The 25,113-nt window shown below is 56.9% G+C and overlaps 8 protein-coding genes across 8 annotated transcripts; 2 read left to right on the top strand and 6 right to left on the bottom strand.

The window, feature by feature from the left end:
* Positions 1 to 223: 223 nt before the first annotated feature.
* Positions 224 to 1,669, bottom strand: MFIFM68171_03697 (uncharacterized protein; the record flags this gene model as incomplete). The annotated part of the gene is made up of 2 exons (XM_071059118.1): positions 224 to 1,115; positions 1,176 to 1,669. 2 exons carry the CDS (start codon positions 1,667 to 1,669, stop codon positions 224 to 226), a joined length of 1,386 nt encoding a protein of 461 aa, XP_070915219.1.
* A 950-nt stretch (positions 1,670 to 2,619) lies between these two features.
* MFIFM68171_03696 (uncharacterized protein) lies at positions 2,620 to 4,247 on the bottom strand (the record flags this gene model as incomplete). The annotated part of the gene is made up of 4 exons (XM_071059117.1): positions 2,620 to 2,906; positions 2,985 to 3,791; positions 3,847 to 3,901; positions 3,969 to 4,247. The coding sequence occupies 4 exons, from the start codon at positions 4,245 to 4,247 to the stop codon at positions 2,620 to 2,622; spliced, it is 1,428 nt and encodes a 475-aa protein (XP_070915218.1).
* Positions 4,248 to 4,963: 716 nt separating this feature from the next.
* Positions 4,964 to 6,980, top strand: MFIFM68171_03695 (uncharacterized protein; the record flags this gene model as incomplete). The annotated part of the gene is made up of 4 exons (XM_071059116.1): positions 4,964 to 5,851; positions 5,903 to 5,975; positions 6,303 to 6,340; positions 6,408 to 6,980. The coding sequence occupies 4 exons, from the start codon at positions 4,964 to 4,966 to the stop codon at positions 6,978 to 6,980; spliced, it is 1,572 nt and encodes a 523-aa protein (XP_070915217.1).
* Positions 6,981 to 7,809: 829 nt separating this feature from the next.
* On the top strand, positions 7,810 to 12,087 carry MFIFM68171_03694 (uncharacterized protein; the record flags this gene model as incomplete). Its single annotated transcript, XM_071059115.1, has 3 exons — positions 7,810 to 7,988; positions 8,073 to 10,271; positions 10,326 to 12,087. 3 exons carry the CDS (start codon positions 7,810 to 7,812, stop codon positions 12,085 to 12,087), a joined length of 4,140 nt encoding a protein of 1,379 aa, XP_070915216.1.
* A 330-nt stretch (positions 12,088 to 12,417) lies between these two features.
* Positions 12,418 to 16,016, bottom strand: SPO22 (sporulation-specific protein 22; the record flags this gene model as incomplete). Its single annotated transcript, XM_071059114.1, has 10 exons — positions 12,418 to 12,639; positions 12,689 to 12,864; positions 12,923 to 13,483; positions 13,530 to 13,951; positions 14,002 to 14,129; positions 14,180 to 14,902; positions 14,955 to 15,106; positions 15,167 to 15,405; positions 15,487 to 15,700; positions 15,929 to 16,016. 10 exons carry the CDS (start codon positions 16,014 to 16,016, stop codon positions 12,418 to 12,420), a joined length of 2,925 nt encoding a protein of 974 aa, XP_070915215.1.
* Positions 16,017 to 16,671: 655 nt separating this feature from the next.
* On the bottom strand, positions 16,672 to 18,782 carry RDS2 (Transcription factor; the record flags this gene model as incomplete). Its single annotated transcript, XM_071059113.1, has 5 exons — positions 16,672 to 16,971; positions 17,028 to 17,761; positions 17,834 to 18,158; positions 18,532 to 18,554; positions 18,638 to 18,782. 5 exons carry the CDS (start codon positions 18,780 to 18,782, stop codon positions 16,672 to 16,674), a joined length of 1,527 nt encoding a protein of 508 aa, XP_070915214.1.
* Positions 18,783 to 21,167: 2,385 nt separating this feature from the next.
* MFIFM68171_03691 (uncharacterized protein) lies at positions 21,168 to 22,247 on the bottom strand (the record flags this gene model as incomplete). The annotated part of the gene is made up of 1 exon (XM_071059112.1): positions 21,168 to 22,247. The coding sequence occupies one exon, from the start codon at positions 22,245 to 22,247 to the stop codon at positions 21,168 to 21,170; it is 1,080 nt and encodes a 359-aa protein (XP_070915213.1).
* A 644-nt stretch (positions 22,248 to 22,891) lies between these two features.
* MFIFM68171_03690 (uncharacterized protein) lies at positions 22,892 to 23,994 on the bottom strand (the record flags this gene model as incomplete). The annotated part of the gene is made up of 2 exons (XM_071059111.1): positions 22,892 to 23,756; positions 23,828 to 23,994. The coding sequence occupies 2 exons, from the start codon at positions 23,992 to 23,994 to the stop codon at positions 22,892 to 22,894; spliced, it is 1,032 nt and encodes a 343-aa protein (XP_070915212.1).
* Between the last annotated feature and the right edge of the window lie 1,119 nt (positions 23,995 to 25,113).

Raw genomic sequence — 25,113 nt, 5'->3', positions numbered from 1 at the left:
ATTGACCAGGAGACGACGGGACCTACCTCAACCTTCTTTCTCGGACAATGCTTCCGAGGCTGACAGCTGACAGCCCGCAGCCAGACGCCAGGCGGCATGATCATCATTCAGGCAGAACAAGGCACGGACCCGACGCTGCATGACCTTGGAGCCGTTACATAGTACAGTACAGTACACACATACAGCGGTTGCATTATCGGAGCAGCCTCAGCTGGGCGTCTATCTACACCTTCGCCTGGGCCGCCTTCAGCATGGGCAGCGTGGCCGTCAGGGCAAAGTCATTGGCCTTGTCCTTGCTCCGGACAGCCTTGGCCTGCTCGGGCGTGAAGCCCCTCGCCTCGACTGCCGGGTTGTAGCCCTGCTTGTTGATCCTCCCAACCGTCGCCGAGTCGACCACGGGCGCCTCCCTGCCGTCGGCGCGCCGGTAGACCGTCACCACGGCGGCGCCCCCCAGGCCCAGGTTGTGCTGCAGCGCGTACTTGGTGTGCGGCACGTTGCGGTTGTTGGCCCAGCCGCGGAGGTGCCAGACGAGCTCGGCGCACTGCGCGATGCCCGTCGCGCCGAGCGGGTGGCCCTTGGAGATGAGCCCGCCGCTGGGGTTGACAACGACCTTGCCGCCGTACGTGATGCCGCCCGCGCGCACCAGCTCGTGCGCCTTGCCCGGCTCCGACAGGCCCAGCGCGTCAAGCAGCACCATCTCGTTGGCGCTGAAGCAGTCGTGCAGCTCGCACACGGCAAAGTCGTCGGGCGTGACCCCCGCCTCGGCCATGGCCGTCCGCGCCGCCGTCTGCGTCATCTCCCGCCCCACCAGGTCAATGGCGCTCTTGGAGAAGAGGCTCGGCGCGTCCGTCGCCATGCACTGGCCCGCGATGAGCACCGCCTGGCCCTTGAGGTGCGGTCGCGCGTCCAGGAACTCCTGCGACACGAGCACCGCCGCCGCGCTGCCGTCGGATGTCGGGCAGCACTGCAGCTTGGTGAGCGGCTCGTGGATCTTGGTCGACGCCATGATCTGCTCGAGCGTGTAGACGTCCTGGAACTGCGAGTACGGGTTGTTGACCGAGTGCGCGTGGTTGATGCGCGCGATCTCACCAAAGTCCTCGGCCTTGGCGCCGAACCTAGAAGCAAGCGGTTATTAGCCTCATGACCGGACGGTAGGAAAGTGTCTCGTAACTCACTTCTCCATATACTCCCGGCCAGCGTTGCCAAACATCTGGGCCGCGCCCGGCGCCTTGGTAAGACCCCTCGTCGTCGCCATCATGGCGTATGTGGTCCCCAGCGGCGGCTCGCGGTCGTTGAAGAAGCTCTGCAGACTGCCCGGCATCATCTTCTCGAAGCCGACGACGAGGATGCAGTCGGCGGCGCCGGCCGAGATAGCGTTGCGTGCCATGACCAAACCGGTAGATCCGGTAGAGCAGTTGTTGTTGACGTTGAAGATGGGGATCTGGGTCATGCCGAACTGGTAGAAGACGCGCTGGCCGCAGGTCGAGTCGCCGTAGCAGTAGCACGCAATGCCCTGCTCGACGTCGTCATACGAGATCTGGGCGTCGAGCATGGCCTTGATGCCGGCCTCGTAGCCCATCTCGGTGTAGTCGACCTTGCCTCGGGGCTTGATGAACTTAGTCATGCCCACCCCGAGGACGTAGCACGGCTGTTTCTGCTTGCGCGCCATAGTGATGGTTCAAGTGTATAGCTCGAATGAATCAAAAGCACGAAACTCCAAGGTGGGTATACGGGATATACAAGCAATACAGATTACCGCCAACAGGAAAATGAGATAGGGTGAAAGATAGACACAGACTTGAATGCTTCGGTGTCGTGCATGTGCTTTTCAATTGTTACCCCTGCCGAGCGGCGAAGCATCTTCCCCACGTTTTTATCCCCCCCGCTGCGGCTGCGGGGACATCACCCACGTACCGAGGCTGGTTGCTCTGCTCCCCTTGCCACTGGCGACGGGGTTCTAAGATGCGAGCCATCGGCACTAGAAAGCTAGCAAATCCGGACCACATTAAGAGAGGAATTCACATGTAATCGACAGAAGAAATAAACACGGCAGGATGTTTTCAAAAGGAGAGGGGAGGCGAGAATACTTTGTGCTGTACCTCTACACCAAAACCGGCAGACAATCAGATGAGCAGACATGACTCGGAGAGGAGCAACTTCATACATTTTGTTCGCCTGAAACTTGTAATCATCCCCCACACGCTATACATATTTATCAGCACTATAAATACCATCACGTATCTACAGCTCTTATGGCAACTACGTATACGGGTGTACAATGCAATCCTCAATTTTGCTGTGGGTTCCATTGTTCCGGCTCGGCTCGGGGCTTGGCAAGACCCGGCGGATGTGGGGTAATCGCCTCCCCGCAATCGCCAAGGCCGCGGGCGATAGTGGAGCCGAGGCAGGGAGTTCGTTGATTCCATTACATCTCCGAAATCCGGGGAAGGCACACGGTTTCATCGGCCAGGGAAGCAGGTGTCGGGCGAAGAACCCGGAAGCAGGCACAAACGGATTTCGTTCAGATGCCGCCCACGCGACAATACGACTGAACAAACATAGAATTGTCTGGCAGTCCAAATATACACAATTCCCTCCCCTACCGTCACGCCATCTCTCTCAGTTCTTGGGAAAGTGCAGACACTTGGTGTACGCATATGACAGTAGACCTTGCTTGCCCATCTCGCCGCCGAACCCGCTATCCTTGATGCCGCCAAAGAAGGCGCCGGGGTTGGGCCGCTCGCTCTGGTTGATCCACACGCTGCCCGAATCGAGCCGGCGGGCGATGCGCTCGGCCTGCGCCAGGTCCGACGAGTAGACCGACGCGCCCAGGCCGGCGTTGGCCAGGTTGGCGCGGGCTATGACGTCGTCTTCGGAGGACCAGGAGAGGATCGGGAGGACGGGCCCTAGTTTCCTAGTTAGCACGAACCAAAAGCTTCTCAAAGGTTTAGGTTTTCGGTGAGGGGGGAGGGAGGGGACTGTACCAAACTGCTCCTCCTGCACGAGGATCGAGTCCTCGGGCGGCTTGGAGACGATGGTCGGCGGCAGCCAGAAGCCCTTCCCGCTGGCCGCAACGGCCTGCGTCTTGCCGCCCGTGACGATCTTGTAGCCGTTCTTCTTGCAGTCCTCGATGATGCCCTTGACGACATCAAACTGCACCTTGTTGGACACGGGCCCAAACACGCTCGGCGCACTGTGGTCCTCCTGGATGGCGTACGAGCGCTCGACCTCCTGGACGAGCCTGTCGAGGAACTCTTCGTAGATGCTCTCGTGCACGTAGATGCGCTTGCTCGCCACGCACACCTGCCCGGCATTGAAGAAGCCGCCGCTGGCCACGCTCGGGACCGTCTTGTCGAGGTCAGCGTCCGGGCAGACGATGCAGGCGTCGTTGCCCGCCAGCTCGAGGGTTACTTTCTTGAGCGTCTTGGCGCAGCTCGCCATGACGCGCTTGCCCGTCGCGATGGTGCCCGTGAAGCTGATCTTGTCGATGCCCGGGTGGAGCGTCATGGAGGCGCCGAGGTCCGCCCCGCCGTTGAGGACCTGGAAGACGCCTGGTGGGAGGATCCCGCGGCTGAGCTCGACCCATTTCATGACAGCGTAGGGCGTGAAGGGCGAGGGCTTTACGATGACGCAGTTACCGGTTACGAGCGACGAGACAACCTTGAGGTTGCTGAGGATCAGGGGGAAGTTCCAGGGGCAGATGGCCCCTACGACGCCAAGCGGGATGTGTGTTGCGATGACCTTGCTGTTGGCATCTTCGTATTGGACTTCGTCCTCGAGGGCGTTCTGGGCTGAAGGAGGCGTGTTAGCTGCGTGTTGAGGCAGGAATACGCTAGTTACACTGACAGAAGTAGAGACACTGAGCAATGGCTGCTTGGACATCTATGTCGGCGAGGATTTTCTGTGTATCCTAGTCAGCTCATTGCCAGTTGTGCTGTATGCGCATAACGGCGAAGCTCACGACGTACCGATTTTCCTGACTCTTTCACCAGGATATTGGCGAGCTCCTCAGCGTTCTCCTTGATGACATCGGCCAGCTTCACCAGCAGCGCCTGGCGCTCGGGGACGGTCGTCTTGGACCACGTCTTAAATGCCTGTCGGGCAGCAGCGACGGCATCCTCAAAGTCTTGGGTCGTGGCGATCGGGCACGGCCAGAGCGCCTCCTCGGTCCTGGGGTCAGTCACTTGGTGTGTGTTGTCGCTGCCCCGCAGCTCATCATTGATGATGTTGTAGAATTTGGGCTGCATCGTGATTCTATGCTAAAGACTTCGCGCGTCAAGGCGGAACTGGTCACGGTTATCCCTGTGTTGGACGAGAAGAAATCGAGAGAATCACGGGTTAACGGCAGAGAAAGGGACATCTTGCGTTCTTCACTGTCTGCAGCGACTTCGCTTGATCCGGATTTGTTATGTATGCAAGGGTAAAATACCCGGCGGACATTTTTCCAAGGCATGGCCAAGTCGCGGCAAGATGGATACTGTTGATTCGGAATGTGGAGACTGAGGGGTTTGCGCTTGAATATTCCGCCTGATATATCGAGACGCTGGGGATGGGACCCATCCATGGTGGGCTTTTCTTATTACTACTGCTGTGTCGCAAAGGCCTCATCACAGCACAGTAGTGGAGTCGTTGCGGAACATGACAGGGGGTTGATTATGAGCGATGGCGACAGGGTCCTCCCCGAGCATCATACCGACGACATGGCACTCGGAATATCCATGAATATGAGCCCCTGGATGCCGTTGGGAAAAAGATATGTGCGACTGATCAGCGGGCCGGCCTACCTACTCAGATGCGGACGGACGGGAGAGCTACCAGCACTTTACGGTGAAGGAAGGTGGGGGAAACCGGGCTGCGGCTCTCTGGCTGCAGTGGCCGTTGGTCGGTGTGCGGAAACCAGCGAAACCAAGAAACCTCCAACTTGTTCTCGCATCCGACTTTTTCATTGGAGAGTTTGTGGACCATGGCGACGGCATCTGATGGCCGCCGTGATTACTGCATCGCGGCGTCTCGATGCCGGCTGTGCCAGTTCCAAGTAGAAGACGGCGATTTAGTTGCTGTAGGTCAATTGTTTGCTGCCGGCCCTCTGCCTCGGCCCTCTCGCGTCCCAACCTGCAACCCAAGTGGCGATCGGTACGCTTCACCGGGCCCTGATCCCCGCGACATCTCGGATGAGTTCCGCTTCGAACGTGGCGGCTGGGCCAAAGCCACCTACAAGGGGTTTCGCATACACATGTGCTGCGGCTGCTGCGGGCCCTACTCAGCTGAGACGGCCCATTGTTTCCACGCCACATGCGTCAAAATCAACCGCCAGGTTCCGTCGCCCAAGAAATTCTTCGCCGCCACGAGGTACTTGTTCGAAACCTCGCCCCGTGAGGACCGGCAGCGGGAGCTTGTCTTGCAGCAATTGATGGTCGAGACGCTCAGGCAAGCCTTTGCGACGAGCCACCTGCCCGTCGAGCTGTGGTTCAGGATCGCCAGACATCTGGTCCGCGAATTCGCCATTATCAGAGCCCAGTCGCAGGTGCAGGAACATGCATCCGTCGGCACCCAGATAGACCTCTCGCGGGACGTGTATGCAAGCTACACCGTATTCGAAGGCGTTCGATATCTAAAGACGCTACGGAACACGACCGAGGCCGAAGCAGAGCGAGGGGAGTACCTCCTCCTGGATGCCCGAAGAGGCCGTGCCGTCCACGAGATTTACATTGCTTTTGACCATCTCGGCATCCGGCAGGTGCAGTTTGCTTCTCCGAGCCGTGTCTTGCCCGGCCCAGGCGCCATCCCGGGGGTGTGGTGGAGGCATTTAACAAGTGAAGGAGGGATATTTACGGTCCAAACGGAAACAGATGTCAGTTGCTCGGACAGATCCGCCCCAGCTGCGTGCTAACCACTACGGCAGGGCATGAAGCTCAGAGACGTCTCCGTGATCTCGGACACTCTCAGGATCCCCGCCGGTCCCGGCTGGCCAGTCCGTGAGCCTGCCTCTCCCGTATTCCTCGTTACTGCGCACGATCCGTTACCCGCGTTCGAATGGGTCCCTTTAATGCTGGCCAAGTCAAATTTCTTGTCCGGAATCCCGCCCAGCGTTCGTATGGCTCGTCTCGAGTGCAATGCTCCAGGCACGACGGGGTATTCAGTAGCTTCTTTTGGAGAGAGCGTGTGCATGATGCACGCTCACCGAGAAGGGGAGGCAGATCCCGAATATGAACACGTTTGCGGGCGTGCTAGGTACTGGATATATATGCCAATCAATCCAGGCGAATATATAACAGAGATGTGTCTTATATTACCGTCCACAGGGACTTCCTACCGCCAAAAGAGGAGTCCTGGGCTCACGGTGAGGATGTGTGTCTGGCCGAAGTTGAAGAGCGAGCTAACTTTGGGGGTTCTTGCTCTCGATATAGTTCATCACCAACCAAGGAAGGGCCACATCGTTCGTTTTCTGGTCGGAACAGGCCCTCCAGCGCCCGTTCCACTGCGTCCACAAGCCAAAGAGGGGCGGGTCACCCATCTACTTTAACGGCGACGATCCATTCCGAGATTTCTACCTCGCTTGCGAGGCCGAGAACGCAGAGCCGACGGTTCAGCGGGCCTACCCCCTGTCTCTGATTCCCCAATCCCGACCTACGCTAGCTCGCAGCTTCTTTTCGTCTTGCAAGCTGGAGGACGTTGCCGAAGTGACTCTTTGCAAGAGCCGACGAGGGAACCTGGACGGAATTATAGGGCTTCTCATCCGGTACGCCAACGGCGACAAGGCCTGCGTCGGCTCGTTTCGCTTTGACTGGGCGTCTGGGCCTTTCTTGGTCGGAAAGGCCAGCAAGCTCTACCTTGGCTGCAGTCGCGACCCCCAATGGGTCAAGGATGTCAGGCTCGAACCGCCGGTGGACGATGACGGGTTGTCGTGGATGGCGCTACCCTGGTCCGGCACGCTAGAATGGTGGGTTTCGGCCAAGCGGTGTGAGGTCCGTCACATCTAATAGGAGACATTTGAGATGTGCCAGTTGTTTGTTTATGTCTGCGACGGAGGGCAACAGCTGACAAAGCTACCGAATAAACTGCAAATAATCGAGGTCTAAGGGGCTAGCTACTTCATTTCTTACAACTGGTGTGTGTTGCTCTGGAAGCTTTACATCTAGTCACCAGGGCCATGCCAATAGACATAAAAAGGAAGCAGCTCTCGCTACTCAGGGGTTCAGGGACGGGATTTTTTTTTTTTTTTTTTTTTTTTTTTTCCATCAGAGTATCTTAGGGTTAGGGTATGGAGAACGCCGCCAGTCCCCTCCACGGCGGGCGGCGCATCGCGGAGCTGGCCGACGTCATATCACCTACCCCACCCCGGCGATAAGACGGTTTCGCCCAACCCTTACACTAGAAACATCAATCTTCAGCGTAAAGAGGGTCAATGCAGGTCCTGAGGAGCCGCGATAGCCTGTGGGATCACGTCTTTCCAATTGTCATTTGGGCCCCTGCCACTTCCCCACGGAACGGTCTTATCCCTTGCGTAGCCGGGTAGACATGCGGGGCATCCCATGATCGGGTACCTCTGGGTCGCCACCCATCTGCGCATCTCACCTCAACCTCGCCGGACGGGGTATTCTGATAGTAGTTTGTTAGAGAACAGCATACCAATCGCCGCGGCGCTCGTTTCCCGTTACCTTGAGCAGCTCTAGAATGACTACTTGAAAGACGGTGTATCAACGCGGCACGTCTTGGCGGCACCTCTCAGCAAGTCTTTTAGCGGACTTTGTACACAGGAGCATTCAAGAGCACCGCACTCGAGTCAGAGATCCCGGAATTCAGTCCGCAATGGCGCCCTCCGCCGTTCCACCAGAGCCCAGTTTGCCGCCGGCTGGGGCGCTCACCACTACTTTCGACGACACGCTCCGCTTCTATCTCAACGGCACTCGAGTTGTCCTAGATGAGATCGACCCGGAAGTCACTCTACTAGAGTACCTCCGGGGTATTGGTCTGACAGGCACAAAGCTGTACGTTCCCCTTCCTCCATCCCCAACTCATACCTCCTGCATCAGCCATCCTTTAGAGACTAACCTCGCCTTCCCGTTACCCAGTGGCTGTGGCGAAGGCGGCTGCGGTGCCTGCACCGTGGTCATATCTCAATACAACCCGACGACGAAGCAGATCTACCACGCTAGCGTCAACGCCTGCCTCGCGCCCTTGGTCTCTGTCGACGGCAAGCATGTCATCACGGTCGAGGGTATCGGCAACGTCAAGCGGCCTCACCCGGCACAAGAGCGCGTCGCAAAGGGCAATGGCTCCCAGTGTGGTTTTTGTACGCCTGGTATCGTCATGAGCTTGTACGCTCTGCTACGGAATAATCAGGCGCCGACGGAACACGACATCGAGGAGGCGTTTGATGGTAACCTGTGTCGGTGTACGGGGTACAGGCCGATTTTGGACGCTGCGCAGACGTTTAGCGTTCCAAAGCGGGTGGAGGGATGTGGGAATAGCAAGGCAAATGGGGGGAGCGGCTGTTGCATGGAGAATGGTGGAGGAGGCGGGTGCGGCGGGGATGGGGCGATGGATGGTGTCGACCAAGGCCAGCCCATCAAGCGGTTCACCCCGCCGGGGTTCATCGAGTACAAGCCAGACACGGAGCTCATCTTCCCGCCGGCTCTGAAGAAGCACGAACTAAGACCGCTGGCATTTGGCAACAAGCGCAAGAGGTGGTTCCGTCCCGTCACACTGGAGCAACTCCTCGAGATCAAGGCTGCGCACCCCACCGCTAAGATTATAGGTGGCAGCACCGAGACCCAGATTGAGATCAAGTTCAAGGCGCTGCAGTACCCCATCTCGGTGTATGTGGGGGATATTCCCGAGTTGAGACAGTACCACTTGAATGAGGACCATCTCGAGATCGGAGCCAATATCACGCTTACGGACCTGGAGAATGTTTGCCAGGAAGCGCTCAAGCAATATGGGGAGGCGCGGGGGCAGATATTCAGCGCTATCTACAAACAAATCAAGTACTTCGCGGGCAGACAAATCAGGAACGTCGGCACACCGGCTGGGAACCTGGTTACCGCCTCGCCTATCTCCGATTTGAACCCTGTCTTCATGGCGGCTGACGCTGTGTTGGTTGCCAAGTCGCTAGGCAAGGAAACTGAGATCCCCATGGCCGACTTCTTCAAAGGCTATCGCCGGACAGCACTACCAGCCGAGGCTGTCCTCGCCTCGATCCGCATCCCCCTTACCCAGGAGAGGAACGAATTCTTCCGGGCTTACAAGCAAGCGAAGCGAAAGGACGACGACATCGCCATTGTCACAGCCGCTTTGAAGCTCCAGCTCAGTGATGACGGCATTGTCAAGGTTGCCAACCTCGTTTACGGCGGCATGGCGCCCATGACCGTGGCAGCCAAGCAGACCAATGCCTATCTTACCGGTAGGAAATTCGCCGAGCTGGAAACACTCGAGGGAGCCATGAATGCTTTGGAAAAAGACTTTGATCTGCCGTTTGGAGTGCCTGGGGGCATGGCTTCGTACAGAAAATCGCTGGCCCTGGGCTTCTTCTATCGCTTCTATCACGAGGCCATGCAAGGCCTTGGCGGCGATGCTGATGTGCAAGCGGTGCCCGAACTCGAGAGAGAAATCTCTACGGGTAAGGAAGACAAGGAAGCGGCCGCAGAATACATGCAAGAAACCGTGGGCAAGTCCAATCCACACGTGGCCGCTTTGAAGCAAGTGACCGGCGAAGCGCAATACACAGATGACATCCCGCCGCTCAAAAACGAGCTTTACGGCTGCCTCGTCCTCTCGACTAAAGCGCACGCAAAGCTCAAATCGGTTGATTACGGCCCAGCCCTCGACATCCCCGGAGTGGTGGACTATGTTGACAAGAGCGACATGCCCACCCCGCAAGCCAACCGCTGGGGCGCGCCGCACTTTGAAGAAACATTCTTTGCCGAAGACACCGTATACACGGCTGGTCAGCCGATCGGTCTGATCCTCGCAACTTCTGCGGCCCGCGCCGCAGAGGGCTCACGTGCGGTCAAGATCGAATACGAGGAGCTGCCGGCCATCTTTAGCATTGAGGAGGCCATCGAGAAAGAGAGCTTCTTCAAGTTCTTCAGGGAAATTAAGAAGGGCGACCCAGAGGCGGCATTCAAGGAGTGTGATCATGTGTTTACGGGGGTGGCGCGGATGGGTGGGCAAGAGCATTTTTATTTGGAGACGAACGCGTCGCTGGTGATTCCTAAGCCCGAAGATGGGGAGATGGAGATTTGGTCGAGTACGCAGAATCCGAACGAAGCGTGAGTGTTACTCTCTGTTGATATTTTACTGAACATTTGCTGACCCCCTTTTAGCCAAGCATATGCGGCTCAGGTCTGCAATGTCCAGGCCAACAAGATCGTTGTCAGAGTCAAGCGGATGGGCGGTGGATTCGGAGGCAAGGAGACCAGATCGGTCCAGCTCAGTTCCATCCTAGCCCTGGCAGCGCAGAAGACGCGCAGACCAGTACGGTGTATGCTCACGCGGGAGGAGGACATGGTGATTTCTGGGCAACGACATCCCTTCTTGGGGAGGTGGAAGCTCGGCGTCAGCAAAAACGGCAAGATTCAGGCGCTTGACCTCGACATTTTCAACAACGGCGGCTGGAGCTGGGACCTCAGCGCGGCCGTGTGCGAACGCGCCATGACGCACTCGGACGGCTGTTACAGGATCCCCAACATTCACGTGCGCGGCCGCATCTGCAAGACCAACACCATGTCCAACACAGCTTTCCGTGGGTTTGGCGGTCCCCAGGGCATGTTCATCGCCGAGTCCTACATGTCCGAGGTGGCCGACCGCCTGGGCATGCCCGTCGAGAAGTTCCGTGAGATCAACATGTACCAAGCCGGCGAGCTGACGCACTTCAACCAGCCCCTGACAGATTGGCACGTACCGCTCATGTACCAGCAAGTGCAACAAGAAGCCGACTATGCAAATCGTCGCGAAGCCATCACAAAGTTCAACGCCTCGCACAAGTGGCGCAAGCGCGGCTTCGCGCTCATCCCCACCAAATTTGGAATCTCCTTCACAGCCTTGTGGTTCAACCAAGCCGGCGCGCTCGTGCACATCTACCATGACGGTTCTGTCCTGGTCGCCCATGGCGGCACGGAAATGGGCCAGGGGCTGCACACGAAGATGACCATGATCGCCGCCCAAGCACTGAACGTGCCTATGGAGGACGTCTTCATCTCCGAAACGGCCACCAACACGGTCGCCAACGCGTCGGCGACCGCCGCCTCCGCCTCGTCCGACCTGAACGGCTACGCCATCTACAACGCCTGCGCCCAGCTCAACGAGCGACTAGCCCCCTACCGCGAGAAACTCGGCCCTTCCGCGACCATGAAAGAGCTCGCCCACGCGGCCTACTTTGACCGCGTCAACCTCTCCGCCCAGGGCTTCTACAAGACGCCTGAGATAGGCTACACGTGGGGCGCCAATACGGGCAAGATGTTCTTTTACTTCACCCAGGGCGTGACGGCCGCCGAAGTCGAGGTCGACACGCTCACGGGCACGTGGACCTGCCTGCGCGCCGACGTCAAGATGGACGTGGGCCGCTCCATCAACCCCGCCATCGACTACGGCCAGATCCAGGGCGCCTTCATCCAGGGCGTCGGCCTCTTCACCATGGAGGAGTCCCTCTGGCTGCGCAACGGGCCACAAAAGGGCAACCTGTTTACCCGCGGCCCCGGCGCCTACAAGATCCCCGGGTTCCGGGACATCCCCCAGGTCTGGAATGTCAGCCTGCTCAAGGGCGTCGAGTGGACCGATCTGCGGACCATACAGCGCAGCCGGGGCGTCGGCGAGCCGCCCCTCTTCATGGGGAGTGCCGTGTTCTTTGCCATCCGGGACGCGTTGAAGGCGGCGAGGGAGGAGTTTGGGGTGAGGGCGAAGGTGGTGGGTGTCGATGGGGAGCAGAAAGGTGATGCCGGGGATGATGATGATAATGATGATGGGCTGTTGAGGCTGGAGAGTCCGGCTACGCCCGAGAGGATCCGGTTGGCGTGCGTGGATCCGATTATTGAGAGAGCGCGGGTGAAGCCTAAGGAGGGAGAGAAGAGCTTTTTTATTGCTATTTGAGGGGCATTCTGCTGGGCGGATCGGTTTGAGATTTCTGCTTCTTTTTACACCAAGGGGAGTGGGTACCTTGGTTTATGGTTCATGCTTGGATCTATCTGGTTACGACGGGTTTGGACTCGGTGAGGAATGATGCTTTTGGAATACAGAACTTTGGTGCCCATCACGACATTGCCGTGCCACTTGTCTGCAAATGTACAGAGTGATGAAGCAAGTTACCAGTTGCGACACGTGCGCTGGGTCTCCAAGTCGTCAAAGCCGTTTGTCCCAGTTCCGCATCATGTGTCTCAGACATTCCCCCGGCGCATCGAAACACCCCATCTTGTACCAGATTCAAGCAAGATCACCCCGATTCCCATCAAAGCTCAGCCGCAAATACTTACTTTGTAAAATCTCCTCCAACTTTGGGTCATTGCAGTAGTGCGCCAAGTTGATCGCCTTGGTCGCCCACCCCTTGGCGCGCTCAACCTCATGGGCGCTGTAGCAATCGATGGCGTGGTTGAAGGCCGTGGTGGCCATCCACTCCAGTTCTTCTTCCGGCCAGGTCGCCTCGCTCTGCGTGGTGTCAATAACTCGCTGGTTAACCATTGGAGAACGTCCTCACCTCGCGCAGCTCCCTCGCCTTGCTGCACGCCTCTTCCAGCAGCTTCATCGCTAAGCCGTCATCCAGCGGTAGGGTGGCTTGGAACAGACAGCGGGTATACTTGGCCAGCTTCACGGCGTCGAAGCTTTCGAGGACCCAGATCTCGTTGACTATTTTGCGCATCGTGGAGTAAAGTACTTTTGGTGGGACTAGGTCAGAAACCGGAAAAGGGTTCGGTGATAGCAGATCACATACCTTGTCCGGGGGCTTGCGCCCGCAACAGGCAATCCGCCATTGCCTGAAATGCCGTGATGCTCTTACAAGACACCGCCCGCCGCACGATGCAGCCCAGGTCGTCCCACTGCTTTAGGGCAACGGCAGCCTCAAAGTCAAACGCAAGCAACGTGGCCTGCTTCCGGATCATATCCTCCCTCGACTGTTCATCCAGCTGCGGGAGATACTCAGGAAGCTCGTTGTCAAAAGTGCCAATGTGCTTCCGCATAGCGCTGTAATCTTGCAGCTGCTTTTCGACATTGTCTTGCGTCCTGGCAAGGGAGACCAGCGCCGAGGCCATCACAAAACGGGAGAAGAGCGTTTTAAGGGAAAGCTCAACATTGGACCCGATATCCGAGGGAAAGTGACTGATGATGTTTACGCACGCGTTCAGCATCCGCACAACAGAACGGAGTTCCCATGTTGTCGTGTTCTTCAATGCAAGATTGTAGGCGTTCCTGCTGAACCACTCGAGTTCATCAATGGTGAACAGCTTGCGAACTGAGGCGTTGTCTGCTTTCTGTCGCTCCAGGGCTAAGACAACTAATTGGGTTAGCGGGATGACAGCCGACATCAAGGGTACACTCACCAGCATCAAACTGCTCGCAGAGGTCGTTAACGATCCCGTCCCCGCCTGTCCCTGTCCCAGAGGTGCTTGTGAGCAAGTTCAACAGACGGATCGTACATCGAAATAACGCAGGCAGATGTACGGGATTCGGTTCCTTATATTCGTATCCGCTCTGGAGTTTCTTCAAGGCGGCAATGGCACAATGGATGTCACCGGCCTTCTGTGACTCGGCGATGCAAGCTCCGAGGTAGTCAATATGGTCCGGCGCTTGTGCGACCGTTTCGAGACACTTCTCAGCCATCTCACGGTCCTCGACACGAATGGCGACCTTGAAGGCCAGGTACGCAGTCATAGGCTCATTCCAGCTCTGCTGTGACATCGTGTGGATGATGGATACTGCAGCATCCAAGCTATTTCTCGCAAGCGCACACAGGAGCAACTTTCTTTCCGCTGTCAGCTTCCCCTCATACGATGCCCAAGAAAGAATTCCTACCTCTCTAACTTCGATGTGTTACTAGGGCCGCAGTTCTGAAATACAGAGTGAAGTGAGAGCTGACACCAGCTCTCAGCCAGGTCATACTGTCCCTGGCCGTAGCTAAACTCCAGCTTCTTCCAGATGAGCTAGAACAGTAATCAGTTAGAGTGGGCGTAAACATCAGCTGTTAACCTACCGCTTGCGCCGCCACCGCCGCTTCTGCACTCAAGGGCTTCGAAAGACACCCAAGCACACTTTGCACTGCATTAACAGTCTCGATAGAGTCCCGCTGATTCGTAATCATCCAAATACGTGTAACCATGGCCCTCTCCATCCACTCATCTTTTTCAGCACCCCTGAGCGCCAGTATGAAGTCATCGAGCACAGCACACCCAGCTCCAGGGCTCTTGTCGTGCAACTTTCTGATATGATGAATGATCAATTTGAAGCCTGACTCGGAGAATCCAATGTTCCGTATGATGTGCCGTAAGACGTCTGCGTACCCCTCGCTGTCAAACACCTCAGCCGGCGTTTTCTGCAGCAGCTCGAGCTTGAGCAACGAGACAACCAGCTTATTACCCACCTCTGCTTCGATGTAATCCACGTAATTCTTGGCTTTTTCGAGTCCATCTGGGGTGCCGGCACCGAGGAGTGAAGTAACGAGAGCCTGCAGGATAGCTAGCCTCAACTCGACACCTTCTCGGGTCAGCTGCTCTAGCCCTTGGCCGTTGATGATCTCGTTTGCCCGCTCGAGCCATTTGGTTGCGATCGAAAAGTCACTCCGGGACGACAACGACTTGCCGATCTCGTAGAGAACATCAGCCAGGCGTTCTGCGTACTCGGGCGAGAGGAACTGGCGTAGACGCTCCGCCTTGGTATACATGTGCTCGGCCACATCGAGGCGACCCTCTACCCACGCCTAAAGCCGTCAGCATCGCCAACCAATCACCCTCTAGATAGGATACACATACCATTGCCGTCCTCATGATGAAATACTCGACTTCCAAGCACCTACACTCCGTGACCTCCTCTTCGGGCAACCCATCCGCCATATCTTGCAGCCAGCCCTTGTAATCAGCCACCGCCTGGATCACCAGACCTGCGAGCTTGGACTCCGAGGCATCTAGAAGCTCAATCGTTAGCCATCCCGCTCGACACCGCTCTTTCCCCGGTCTACACAAACCAACACAATCCCTTACGACCTTCAACCCCAGCCTCATGAGCCTCATCACGACCGCAGCGCGCCCGTTCTCCTTGGGCCGTGCAACACTCAGCAGGTAGAACGCGAGGGCACGTCCATGGAGGTACAGCCGCGGCAGGCTTCCGCCTCGTCTTTCCCCAGTTTCCCTCCCCGCACCCGAACCCCCCATCTCAACATCACCATCAACCGCCCGCCCGCCCTTCTCCCTCTCCCTGTTCCCACTGCCCCCCGTACCGCACCCAGCCACATCCCCCCCAACTCCCCCCAGCCCACCCCCCTCATCACCGGGCATACCGACCTACCTGGCCAGGCGGGTACACAGGTTCCACAGGCCCGTCGCGAGCTCGTCAATCTCCGGGTCGCCCGACAGGCCGGGGACGTAGGTCTGCTGGCAAGCATGCAGGCGGTCGATGTGTCGGGACGTGTCTGAGACGAGGGAGTCGGTGAGGGGGATGCCTGAGGGGTGGTCGGAGGAGGAGGAGGAGGAGAGGAGGCGTTTTAGGGAGAGGGCGAAGTCTATTTATTTTGTTTTCAGTTGTTTTAGTATCATTGTTTTGTACGGGATGTTCCTGCGTGGTGGTATGTGGGGTGTGGTTGGGTCAAGGAGGGGGGATTTGGGGGGGTCAAGGAGGGGGGATTTGGGGCGGTCAAGGGAGAGGTAGGACATAAGGGGGCGAGAGGAGGAGGAGGAAGAGGAGGCGGAGGAGGAAAGGAAAAACAACAAGAAAAGGCAGCACAGCATACCGACTGCTGCTTCGATTCGCCTCTCATACTTTCCATCTGACCGGGAGTGCGAGGCCGGGACATGTTTGGGTGTCCGGGTTGGCGGCATTGCGAGGCTAGATCCAGACTATCACTTTTTGGGGATGCCGTGTATAGGTTGGTCGAGATTCGCCGCTTGTTACTGAGGTCCGGTGCAGATGGACTCTTCCTACAGGTCAATGAAAACGGTGGCGGCTTGCAGGGGACAAAATAATGGGGATGGTAGGAGCAGGGTGAGTTAAATACAGTGTTCGACTCGGTTTCTGCCTAGTTCTATGCTTCATGCCGGAAGGTGCGGCCGGGAAGCACCACCGAAGAGCCCTGCAACCGCCGTCTTCAAGTCATTTCCTAATCCATGAATGCTGGCTTCTGCATCCTGCGTTCCATTTACTATGAGAGTGGTATCTTGTATGTTGCCTGAAAGGCCTTGGTTCTAAGAGGCCCAGTGGTTGCGCTATTGCAATGCATAGCTTGGGGTTACGGTTCCTTGACTTGGGCAGTGCCTTCGTCTTCTTGCGGAAGCAACAACATCACGGCCTAGCTTGTCGTCCATGCACGCTGCGGCTGATTGCGCCTCGGATAACTGTAGAAAAATGCAAGTGGAGTGGAGTTACTCGGTCCACTGCAGAGATGCCTGGACGTCTTCATTGCAGCCTGCTCCAACGAAGATATACATGAGCAGTGACCTTGTTGTAGTCGTGTGCGTATCAACTGGGCGGCCGTAGTTAACGTTCGACATCAGGGTCATGCGGAAGGAAGTTCCCGATGATTAAACTCGGACTGTGAATGTTAGCAGAGCGGAGAGCAGAGCGGGCGTCAAGGGGGGCTTGCATTTTGTGGTCGTCCCTGCGGATTCTGAACGAGAAGCAGCAGTTCAGGACGTAGTTGGTCGCGTCGTACGGATTTTTGAGCGAGCACGCGGTGAGGAGCGTGTCGTGGGCGGAATCGAATGCGATGGTCCCAAACTCTTCCCAATACCTCACGTTCGACTCCTCTGTTAGAATCTCGTGGAGAGCGATCCTGCCCTGATGGATACCGTCAGAGAAAGACAAGACAGTTGTATTCCGCATGCCCAACTCACCCCTCGGAGATCCTCGACCGGCACGCCAATGAGCTCGGCCATCTCCTTGTTGCCCCTGAAGATCTCTCCTGTCCGCCTCCAGCAACAGGCCGGGACGGCCATGCTGGCGAAAACCCGCTCATAATCCATGAGGGTCCTCTCAAACCACATCTCAACCAACACCAAGTCCATGTCGGTCAGATCTTTTATCTTCTCACGGAACTTCGGTCTGAAGCGATCGAGCTGCCGGAGAACCTTTTGCTTGGATGACGGCGTGACATACATGTCCAGGTACGTCGAGAGCCGAGTGTATCCCTTGACGTAGTTGAATGGTTTCAGCAGGCCCGCGTCGTATTTGGCCTGCAAGACCTGTCGCATGCGCTCTTCCGGCAGAGTGCCCGACGGATCTGCCGCCTGGAGGTAGTAATCGCGCGCCTTGTCTGTCGGCAGAGTGCTCCCGGGCCTCGAGATGGCCTTGGCCTGCTCGGCATTTGGCGGAAGTATGGAACCCCCCGTGGTGGCGCTGGGGGGGAGCATGGCGCTGCTGCTGCTGCTGGGGAACCCCGTGGCCGCGTCGTCCTGGTTCTGGTCATCTGTCACATGCGCACCGTCGTCAAGCAAGCTCGTCTGCAAAAAATCACTCAAAAGATTGAACTCGTTTGTCACCTCGGGCGCAATCACATAGTTGGGGTGGAAGTTGTGCATGTCGTGGAAATGGTTTTGCGAGGCCAGCCAACGGTCCGAGAAACTGGCGACTGTGGGACGACAGCGTCAGTTCTGCTGCTGCGCCGAAAACAAACGAGTTTGAAGGGGGCCAAGCCACCTACATCGGCTCATGGCGGTATCCAGCGCGCTCGTCTGTATGCCCGACACTGCTGTGGGTTGCACGAGCTGGAGGGGATCACCCCGGCTTGCTAGCGCAGCGACATCAAAGGCGGCCCTCGCGACCTGGCCTAGATCGTCGCCCATAGCCGCGTCGAACGAGGGCGGTTCCATGGAAGCGGCACTCTGGCCAACGGTACTGGCCCCGAGGTCCGGCTGGGACCCGGAGTCGTGGGCGGTTGACGAAGCCAGCAATCTCTTGGACTTTCTCGCCTCGTCATGGCACAGGTGCCCAATGTTGCGCTTGATACATCTCGTACACGGCCTCGCCTGTGCACGCCACAGCCTCGGGTCAACATCCGTCCGCACGGGGTTAATAGCTCAAGCCATGGAAGGGTACATACGAGGTCGCACGTCATATGCTAGAGACGGCCAGAGCAGCATGACATGGTTAGCCACTATCACGATTCTGATACGTGCAATTTCCTCTTTTTTTTTTTTTTTTTTTTTTTTCTTTTTTCCTTTTTCCTTTTTCTTCCCTTTTTTGCCCCTTCCACCTTTCGCCGGAGTGTGGACGCCTGCGTGCTGCCGTGGTGGCTATCAACGGCAGCAGCCTGTCGCGCCACACCACGGAAAGAGGCCAATTGCTGGATAAGGGTTCGGGTGTGTATGGGGGCCCGGCGCGTTGGGAGGAGTGACTTACAGATCGACGACAGTAGAGGCAGGCTACCATGGACAGCAGGCTGACGTTAGCTTTCGCGAGCGTCGAGATTTGGGGGAGCAACATAGGAGGCTAGCAGGGTTCTCACCATGGTTCACCTTGCGCCGCCTCTTCGGGGTCCTGCGGGCGTCGTCTGCGGCTGGCGCATGGCGATCCTTTGAGGCAGTCTCGCCTTCGGTCCTGGAGGCCGTGGCCTCGTTCCCGCTCCTCTCCATGGCTTCGGTTGCCGTCATTGTCTAGAGCACGCGGCTCCCATTGGGTCTCGTGGTTACGCAACGGGCGTCGAGTCCGTCGCTCATTTGAGCAGGACCGACGGCTCCTCGCAGCAATCGGCGACGATTCGATGGCGGTTCCGACGCAGCAGCTGCCGACCCTGGTGCTGACGCCGCTGCCGCTACCTGTCTCTGCTAACGCTCCTGCGATGCGCGATGTTGTGCTGTCCTTCCTTTCAGGTTACCCCTGCTGCCTCGGCGGATGTCGTTAGACGGAAGGGGGTGGTTGTGGTCGTGGTTCGCTCGACTCGCTGCGGCGACGGTCGTGTGGAGGGCAAATGCTATTGTAGCCGAATAGCTCTGGGCATCCCGGCGCGCAATTGACCGCATTCCGTGGTTGTCTGGGGGCGAGCAGAAGCAGTGCGCTGTCAGCGGCTCGAGTTTAAAGAAATCGCTCTCCACCTTCCATCCGACCTCTCGCACACCGCGGGACAGGCTGGGGGGCGCAGCGGGTGGCCGGGGTTGAATTGGCCGGTTGGGCGGGGCTGGACTTTGGACCGAGGGGTAAAGTTTTGGGGTCAGCCAAGGGGACTGAGTGGGCCTCACCACTTTAGCTCGCCAGCACGAACCTGGCAAACGTTGCACATTGCACAGTGCACACGCCGGTTCGAGCCCAAGGTTTCCGGAACACAAATCGCGACGAGATTGTGACTCATCAGATCATTGCAGCCTCTCCAAGATTCAGACATGTGAAACTCGTTATCCTAGCCAGTCTGTTTACCCTGGCCCTAAATCTGGTCTGTTCTTGAGCAACTTCCTGGGCTCTGCCCTGTAAGGCAGTCATCGGACTGTCATCATGTGCGTTCTTTCCGTTTCTGGTTGGCTCCACGAATCACGCCTCAAAGGACGCTTCCGCCGCCCTTCTGCGGGTGCCTGTATCGGGATTCTACGCATGACTTCCCACGTTCTTTTCAGCTGGACATCCTTGGCTCGCATCCCGACCATGGCCCGAGGCCCGTGTCGACTCGAATTTTCCCATGGTTTACGAGACGACCGAGACGCGAGCGTGCAGCGGGATTAAGAGAGGAATATGGTGATCGGCTGTAGGCTTGCTGTTCGGTTGGGCTGCCGGCCTTCATATTGCCCATGACAGCGACTGCCCGCCTAGGTAGGCAGCGTCCATTGCCTAAAGCACGCCGTTTCCGTTCCCGGCTCCGAATTCAATGAGCTCGAGATGCTGAAATGGCCTGCTGGGGCTTGATAGGCGTCATCGTTACTAGACCGTCGGCTATATGCGGATATCATATCCAGGTAGGCATGGCGATTGTTTTCATTTGCTCCTCGATCCAGCAGACAGAAGGGCACTCGCCTATGCCGGTCACGGCTTCTTCCACTCCCGGATGTCAGCTGCATACCCTGAAGCGTTTGCAATAAGTAACTACTTCCTCAACTGCAACGCAACTGGTCCGTTGGCTTCGGTCTCTATAGACAGCTGAGGCCCATGTAAACCCATTGAGCCTCCTGCAACAGGTGCTGAGTAACGGACACTTGAAAAGTTATCGGACCTCAAGGGCAAGAATTATAAACCACAGCCCGGACCGGCTTATACTAATTTCTATTACAGCACGTCACGGGAAGGGTACTGGTGGTCGCCTCGGGTTCCCAGGCGTCCAGCCTCCCTGCCACAACGGTGGCCGTGGTAGTAGCCTCCCTGTCCCGACCGCGCAGTAGGTAGGCGTTCGCGTGTCGGCACTCGTAGTTAATCGAAATTCGGACGGGGTTGCCGGGGGTTAAGGGAGGGACTTGGCCGGGGAATTTGATGACGGCGAAGCGGAAGGAGCCGGGTTGGAAGAGGTTGATGGGGGATGTTGGGGCTTGGTGAGTTGGATCTGAGATCAACGTCAGAGACCGTGACTTCGCCATCATGTCCTCTTAGGTATTCGTGGCCTCGTTGCTCCAAAATACTTGCTGAGCTATACTCATATGGAAGTTTTCCGATTTAGGGTCTGTGGGACTCTAGATTGATAACCCAGAAGACTCAGCGCTTTCTCACCAGGCCCTCCAACTATAAGATACATTTGCAAACTTTCATAGAAATACGAAATATTTTCATAAATAATTTCATTGCCTAAATGCATAAACCAACTTGGGTTCGGAGGAGTTCAATACCGGGCTCCGGGATATTGGATTAAACAAGGCGCATCCATCACGATACCTTATCGGAACTAGTAGCCATCAGTATTAGCATCCTCATATACAACGAGCTATGCTCCACTCCTTCGTGTTCTGGGGAGACGGCAAGTATGTAGACCGGGAGAATAGGTAGCTTGACATCCAAGTATTGCATGGTACCTAACTCGTCTCTGTGACTATGCTATGTCGTTTCTTCCACTCACCTCCAGCTTACTAGTGAGCCACGAGCATCCCGGTCCCGGGATGGCAAGCCACATACTCAAAGAGCTGTTGCTCGGGCTCGAGTACCATGACCTCATGAAACACTCGCAGCGTGACATTATTCTGCAGCTTCCGCGCATACTGATGGAACCCCCCGAAAATCGCCAGATGCGTCGGATGCTCCTTGCACCACCGTTCAAGCGATGCCAGGTCGTCAAAATATGCCAGCCCAAACGTGCGGTCTATGTTGTCCGCTTTGGTGGTAGCTGGGTCGACGATCTCCATGAAGCGGCAGCTTAAACACCCGACTTCATCGCCGTGGTCGCGGAGGAAGTCCATGCCTTTGGTTAAGACAGGGTGCATGGTCTCGAGGTACAGCTTGCGCTCTTCTGGAGTGGTGTCGAGCCAGTCTTGCCCTGACCGAATGACGGTGAGGTTCTTCCTCCCTGGGACGCTGACGCGGCTGTTGGAGGTGGTACCACCAGTCTTGAAGTCTTCGGGGGCGGCCTTGGTGCCGACAAGGTCGTCGGTCTGCGAGACAGGCAGGCGGTCGCGCATGCTGCCCCAGTATCCGTGCTCGCGGACGGCAGGGCTCATGCACTGTCCCATGTGGGCCGAGCCCTCGGGAGTGCCGTCCGTATTGAAGAGGGTCTCGAAGCGGTCCGTGGTGGGAAAGAAGATCTCCAGGAACCAGCCGTGCTGGCAGTTCTCTGGGTTAAGTGCCTGCCACCACGCACGGAACCCGGACTGCTCGGCCCATGTCGAGTACGCGGCCTTGCTGGGCCAGTACGCGAGAGTGGCGAGGTTGTAGAAACCTTTGTTGTCGGTGACAGACGCCCATTCGAAGAAGGACGGCGGGCTACTGCTCGGGGACGCTGTCAAGAAAGGAGTGAGGGTTGACTGGGCGTCTCCGTCGGCGGCATCCGAGGCGGATTTGTATTGTGCGCCAATTATGGCCATGACGAGCTGGGAAACCTTTTCGGGGAAACGCACGCTGTAGGATGGGTAGGGAGGCTGAAAGTCGGGGGCGGGTAGTCGTGGCGGCCGAGTGCGGCTGCACTGGAGATGGTCTGGTATCGCCGAAGCAAGCATCGTCAAAGCTGGGCCTACGAGAGCTAACTGAAAGGTTGATGGAAAGCGTGAGAGATGCTTTCGATCCTTGGATAGCGATGTTAACCTGCCTAAATCAACTGCTCTTATAATGCTCGAGCAATACTGCTACCCTTGCTCTGAGCCTCGTTCCCACAAGTACCCCTTCATCCAAGACCACACGTCAAGTATTAATGCCCAACCTATCTGATGTCGCTGTTGGAAAGGACCTCTCGAGAAGAGGACCAATGGGAAGTCACCTTGATGAGCACTCCCCGCATTGGTGCCGGCTCAAGCGAGAATGGGAACGAGCATGGCTTCAACGTATGATATGTCTCGGCTGAGCTGCAGAGCTTCGGCGTTGTGAAACCAAAACCTCTCAAAATTGGATTGCAGAAGAGGGGTACCAGCCGTGGGCCCACATTTGAGCCACCACTCACGAGGAATCGGAGCCAGTTCAAGATTGAGGGGAAATGGAAAATGAGGGGAGGCTGAGAGATAGGAAGCTCTCGGCCAGACGTTGGAGATTGTACTTGTCCAGAAGCAGCTTCGGACAAGCATGTCACGCATTTCTGTCTAGATCTTTCGGGGCAAATTACGAACTTGTTAAACAATCCCAGTCATGGTATTAGTAGTTAGTCAAGATATCAAGCCTCGTCTTGTTTCTCCCCCGCGCGATCCGCCGGCGCGGCCGGTCTGAGGGCGACAACGGCTTCCTTCTGCCGTCTGTCGGCACCCAGCCACAGGAGGTCTGGCCGACTGTAGTGGCCAACAATATCCAAGAAGCCCTTGGTCGCCACGTTCCTGGCGAGATCCAGATCGGCATACACGATGCCCTCAGTCACGCCCGTCCCATCGCCGAGAGGCGTCGTCAACCGCCGGCCGTCGGGAGCAATAACGCAGCTGTGGCCGCCACCTGGTCGGTTGCACACAATCCCCTGCTCCGTCTTGAGCAGCGCAATGCTCTCCTGGTTGCAAACGGCCGTAGCGTGCAGCACGTAGGCGGTGCTTTCGATGGCGTAGGTTTGCGACAGATTTTGGCATCCCTCAGTGCTCATGCTCCATAGGCCGGGGTCGTCGACGCCCGTCGTGGGTGCAATGGGCGGCCACATGGCGACGTGAATGGCCTCACCCTGCGAGATAGTGTGGTATTTCAAGAGCGGCTGCGTGTGCTCCCAGCATGCCAGGCATCCGACTTTGACTTTGCCGTGCTCGGCGCCAAAGTCGATCTCGGCGACATTGTTCAGGTCTTTACCGGATCCGTCGCCGAAGATGGTACGCTCCATGTGGGTCGGCTTGATCTTTCTGCGGTGCGTAAGGACCTCGCCCGCCGGCGAGATGATGGCCTGCGAGATGTAGACGCTGTGGGACGGGCTCTGCTCGGCAAAGCCCAGGACCACGGCGATCGAGTGCTCCTTGGCCGCCGCCTTGACCAGCTCCATCGCCTCAGACTGGACGGGCAGAGCGTTATAGATGTATCGTGTCTGCAACTCGACATCGACCGGTCGGGCCCTATGTATATTAGTTTACAGGCCATCACAGCTGAATTCGAGGTGTAACTCAAGTAAGGTAGCGGGGCTTACCAGATCCACGCAGGGTAACCCGGGACCCAACACTCAGAGAAAGCGACGAGCTTCGCCCCACCCTTGGCCGCGTCGGCGATGAGACCACATGCTTTCTTGATGGAGGCTGCTAGGTCGAGATAGACGGGCTCCGCCTGGATGACAGCAACCCGAATCGGAGTGGCCATGACGATAACTTCAGTTGTACTTGACAATTTATTAATGCGGTGGGGGAAAGAGAAAGGGCATGAACGTTTGAGCAATGCTTTACCTCAACTAATAAGAACCTTGAACATCTGCTTAGATCCCTCGGGAACGAACAATTTATGTCTGGCCTGCAACGCCGTATGTACGGTGCCGCGCCATGCGCGTCGACGCCGCTCCCTATTGCCCACACGGCACAGGGCCCCGTAGACAGGGCAGGCCGGCAGGTGTCGGGCTACACAGCAGGGTCGCAGGTGGGCTCATTCTCTTGAACACTCAGTGGGAAAGGAAATTCACCAGCCTCTTTGCGGGCGTTCTGGCGGGATGACCAGAAGCGAGTAGGATCTGCTTAAGAGGGAAATGCGTGGGATTTCACAGGGATTCGGCACCGCCTATACCGGATGCGATGAGCCTGAGCAGGCGAAGGCACCAACCCCTCCTCAGATGTGGATGTGAGAACCATCGGCAGCACCAATCACGTTTCCAGAGCCCTCTGGAGGCGCGAATTGCGGCAATCCGATATAGGGCCAGCCACCCAACCTAATGCTGTGAGAGCAGCATTGACCGCACTAATCGACTTTCTGTTCCCGGTCAACCAGCACCTATAACGGGACCAATGTCTTTTACACCCTGTTTTGCTACAGTGTCAACAAGTTTCGGCGCGATTCCGATTTATATCTTCGTTGGCAATATTGGCCAGGCTTCTTATATGCGCGAGACTTGCATCTGTCGCTCAATGCCTGATAATTGAAAAAGACAGGGACCTCTAAGAGCTATGTTTTCTGCTTGCATACCTATCCGGGAAAGCAAAGTAAATTGTAGCCAGATCAGCTGCCTACACGTCCCAGTCTTCGCCTACCGGGGCATCATATCTAGCTGATACCGACAAACTTTTCCTGTGCTGTAATCTACCTTACCTTGACTGTCTACGTATAATCAAGGTTGCATTATAGCTCCCTTCTGACAAGTATGTAAGATGTAGTCAAGAACGTTCTTCTAATTACTCGCTCTACTACGGCCTTGATGCTTCTCCCTTTTGGCGCTTTCTTCTATTAACATAAAAATGGTAAACTTGAATAAATTACCAATTCTCCCTGGTTAAA

This window comes from Madurella fahalii (assembly GCF_045866475.1).
Source record: "Madurella fahalii IFM 68171 DNA, scaffold_2, whole genome shotgun sequence".
NCBI classification, from domain to species: Eukaryota; Fungi; Ascomycota; class Sordariomycetes; order Sordariales; genus Madurella; species Madurella fahalii.
This window is presented reverse-complemented; position numbering and strand designations above follow the sequence as displayed.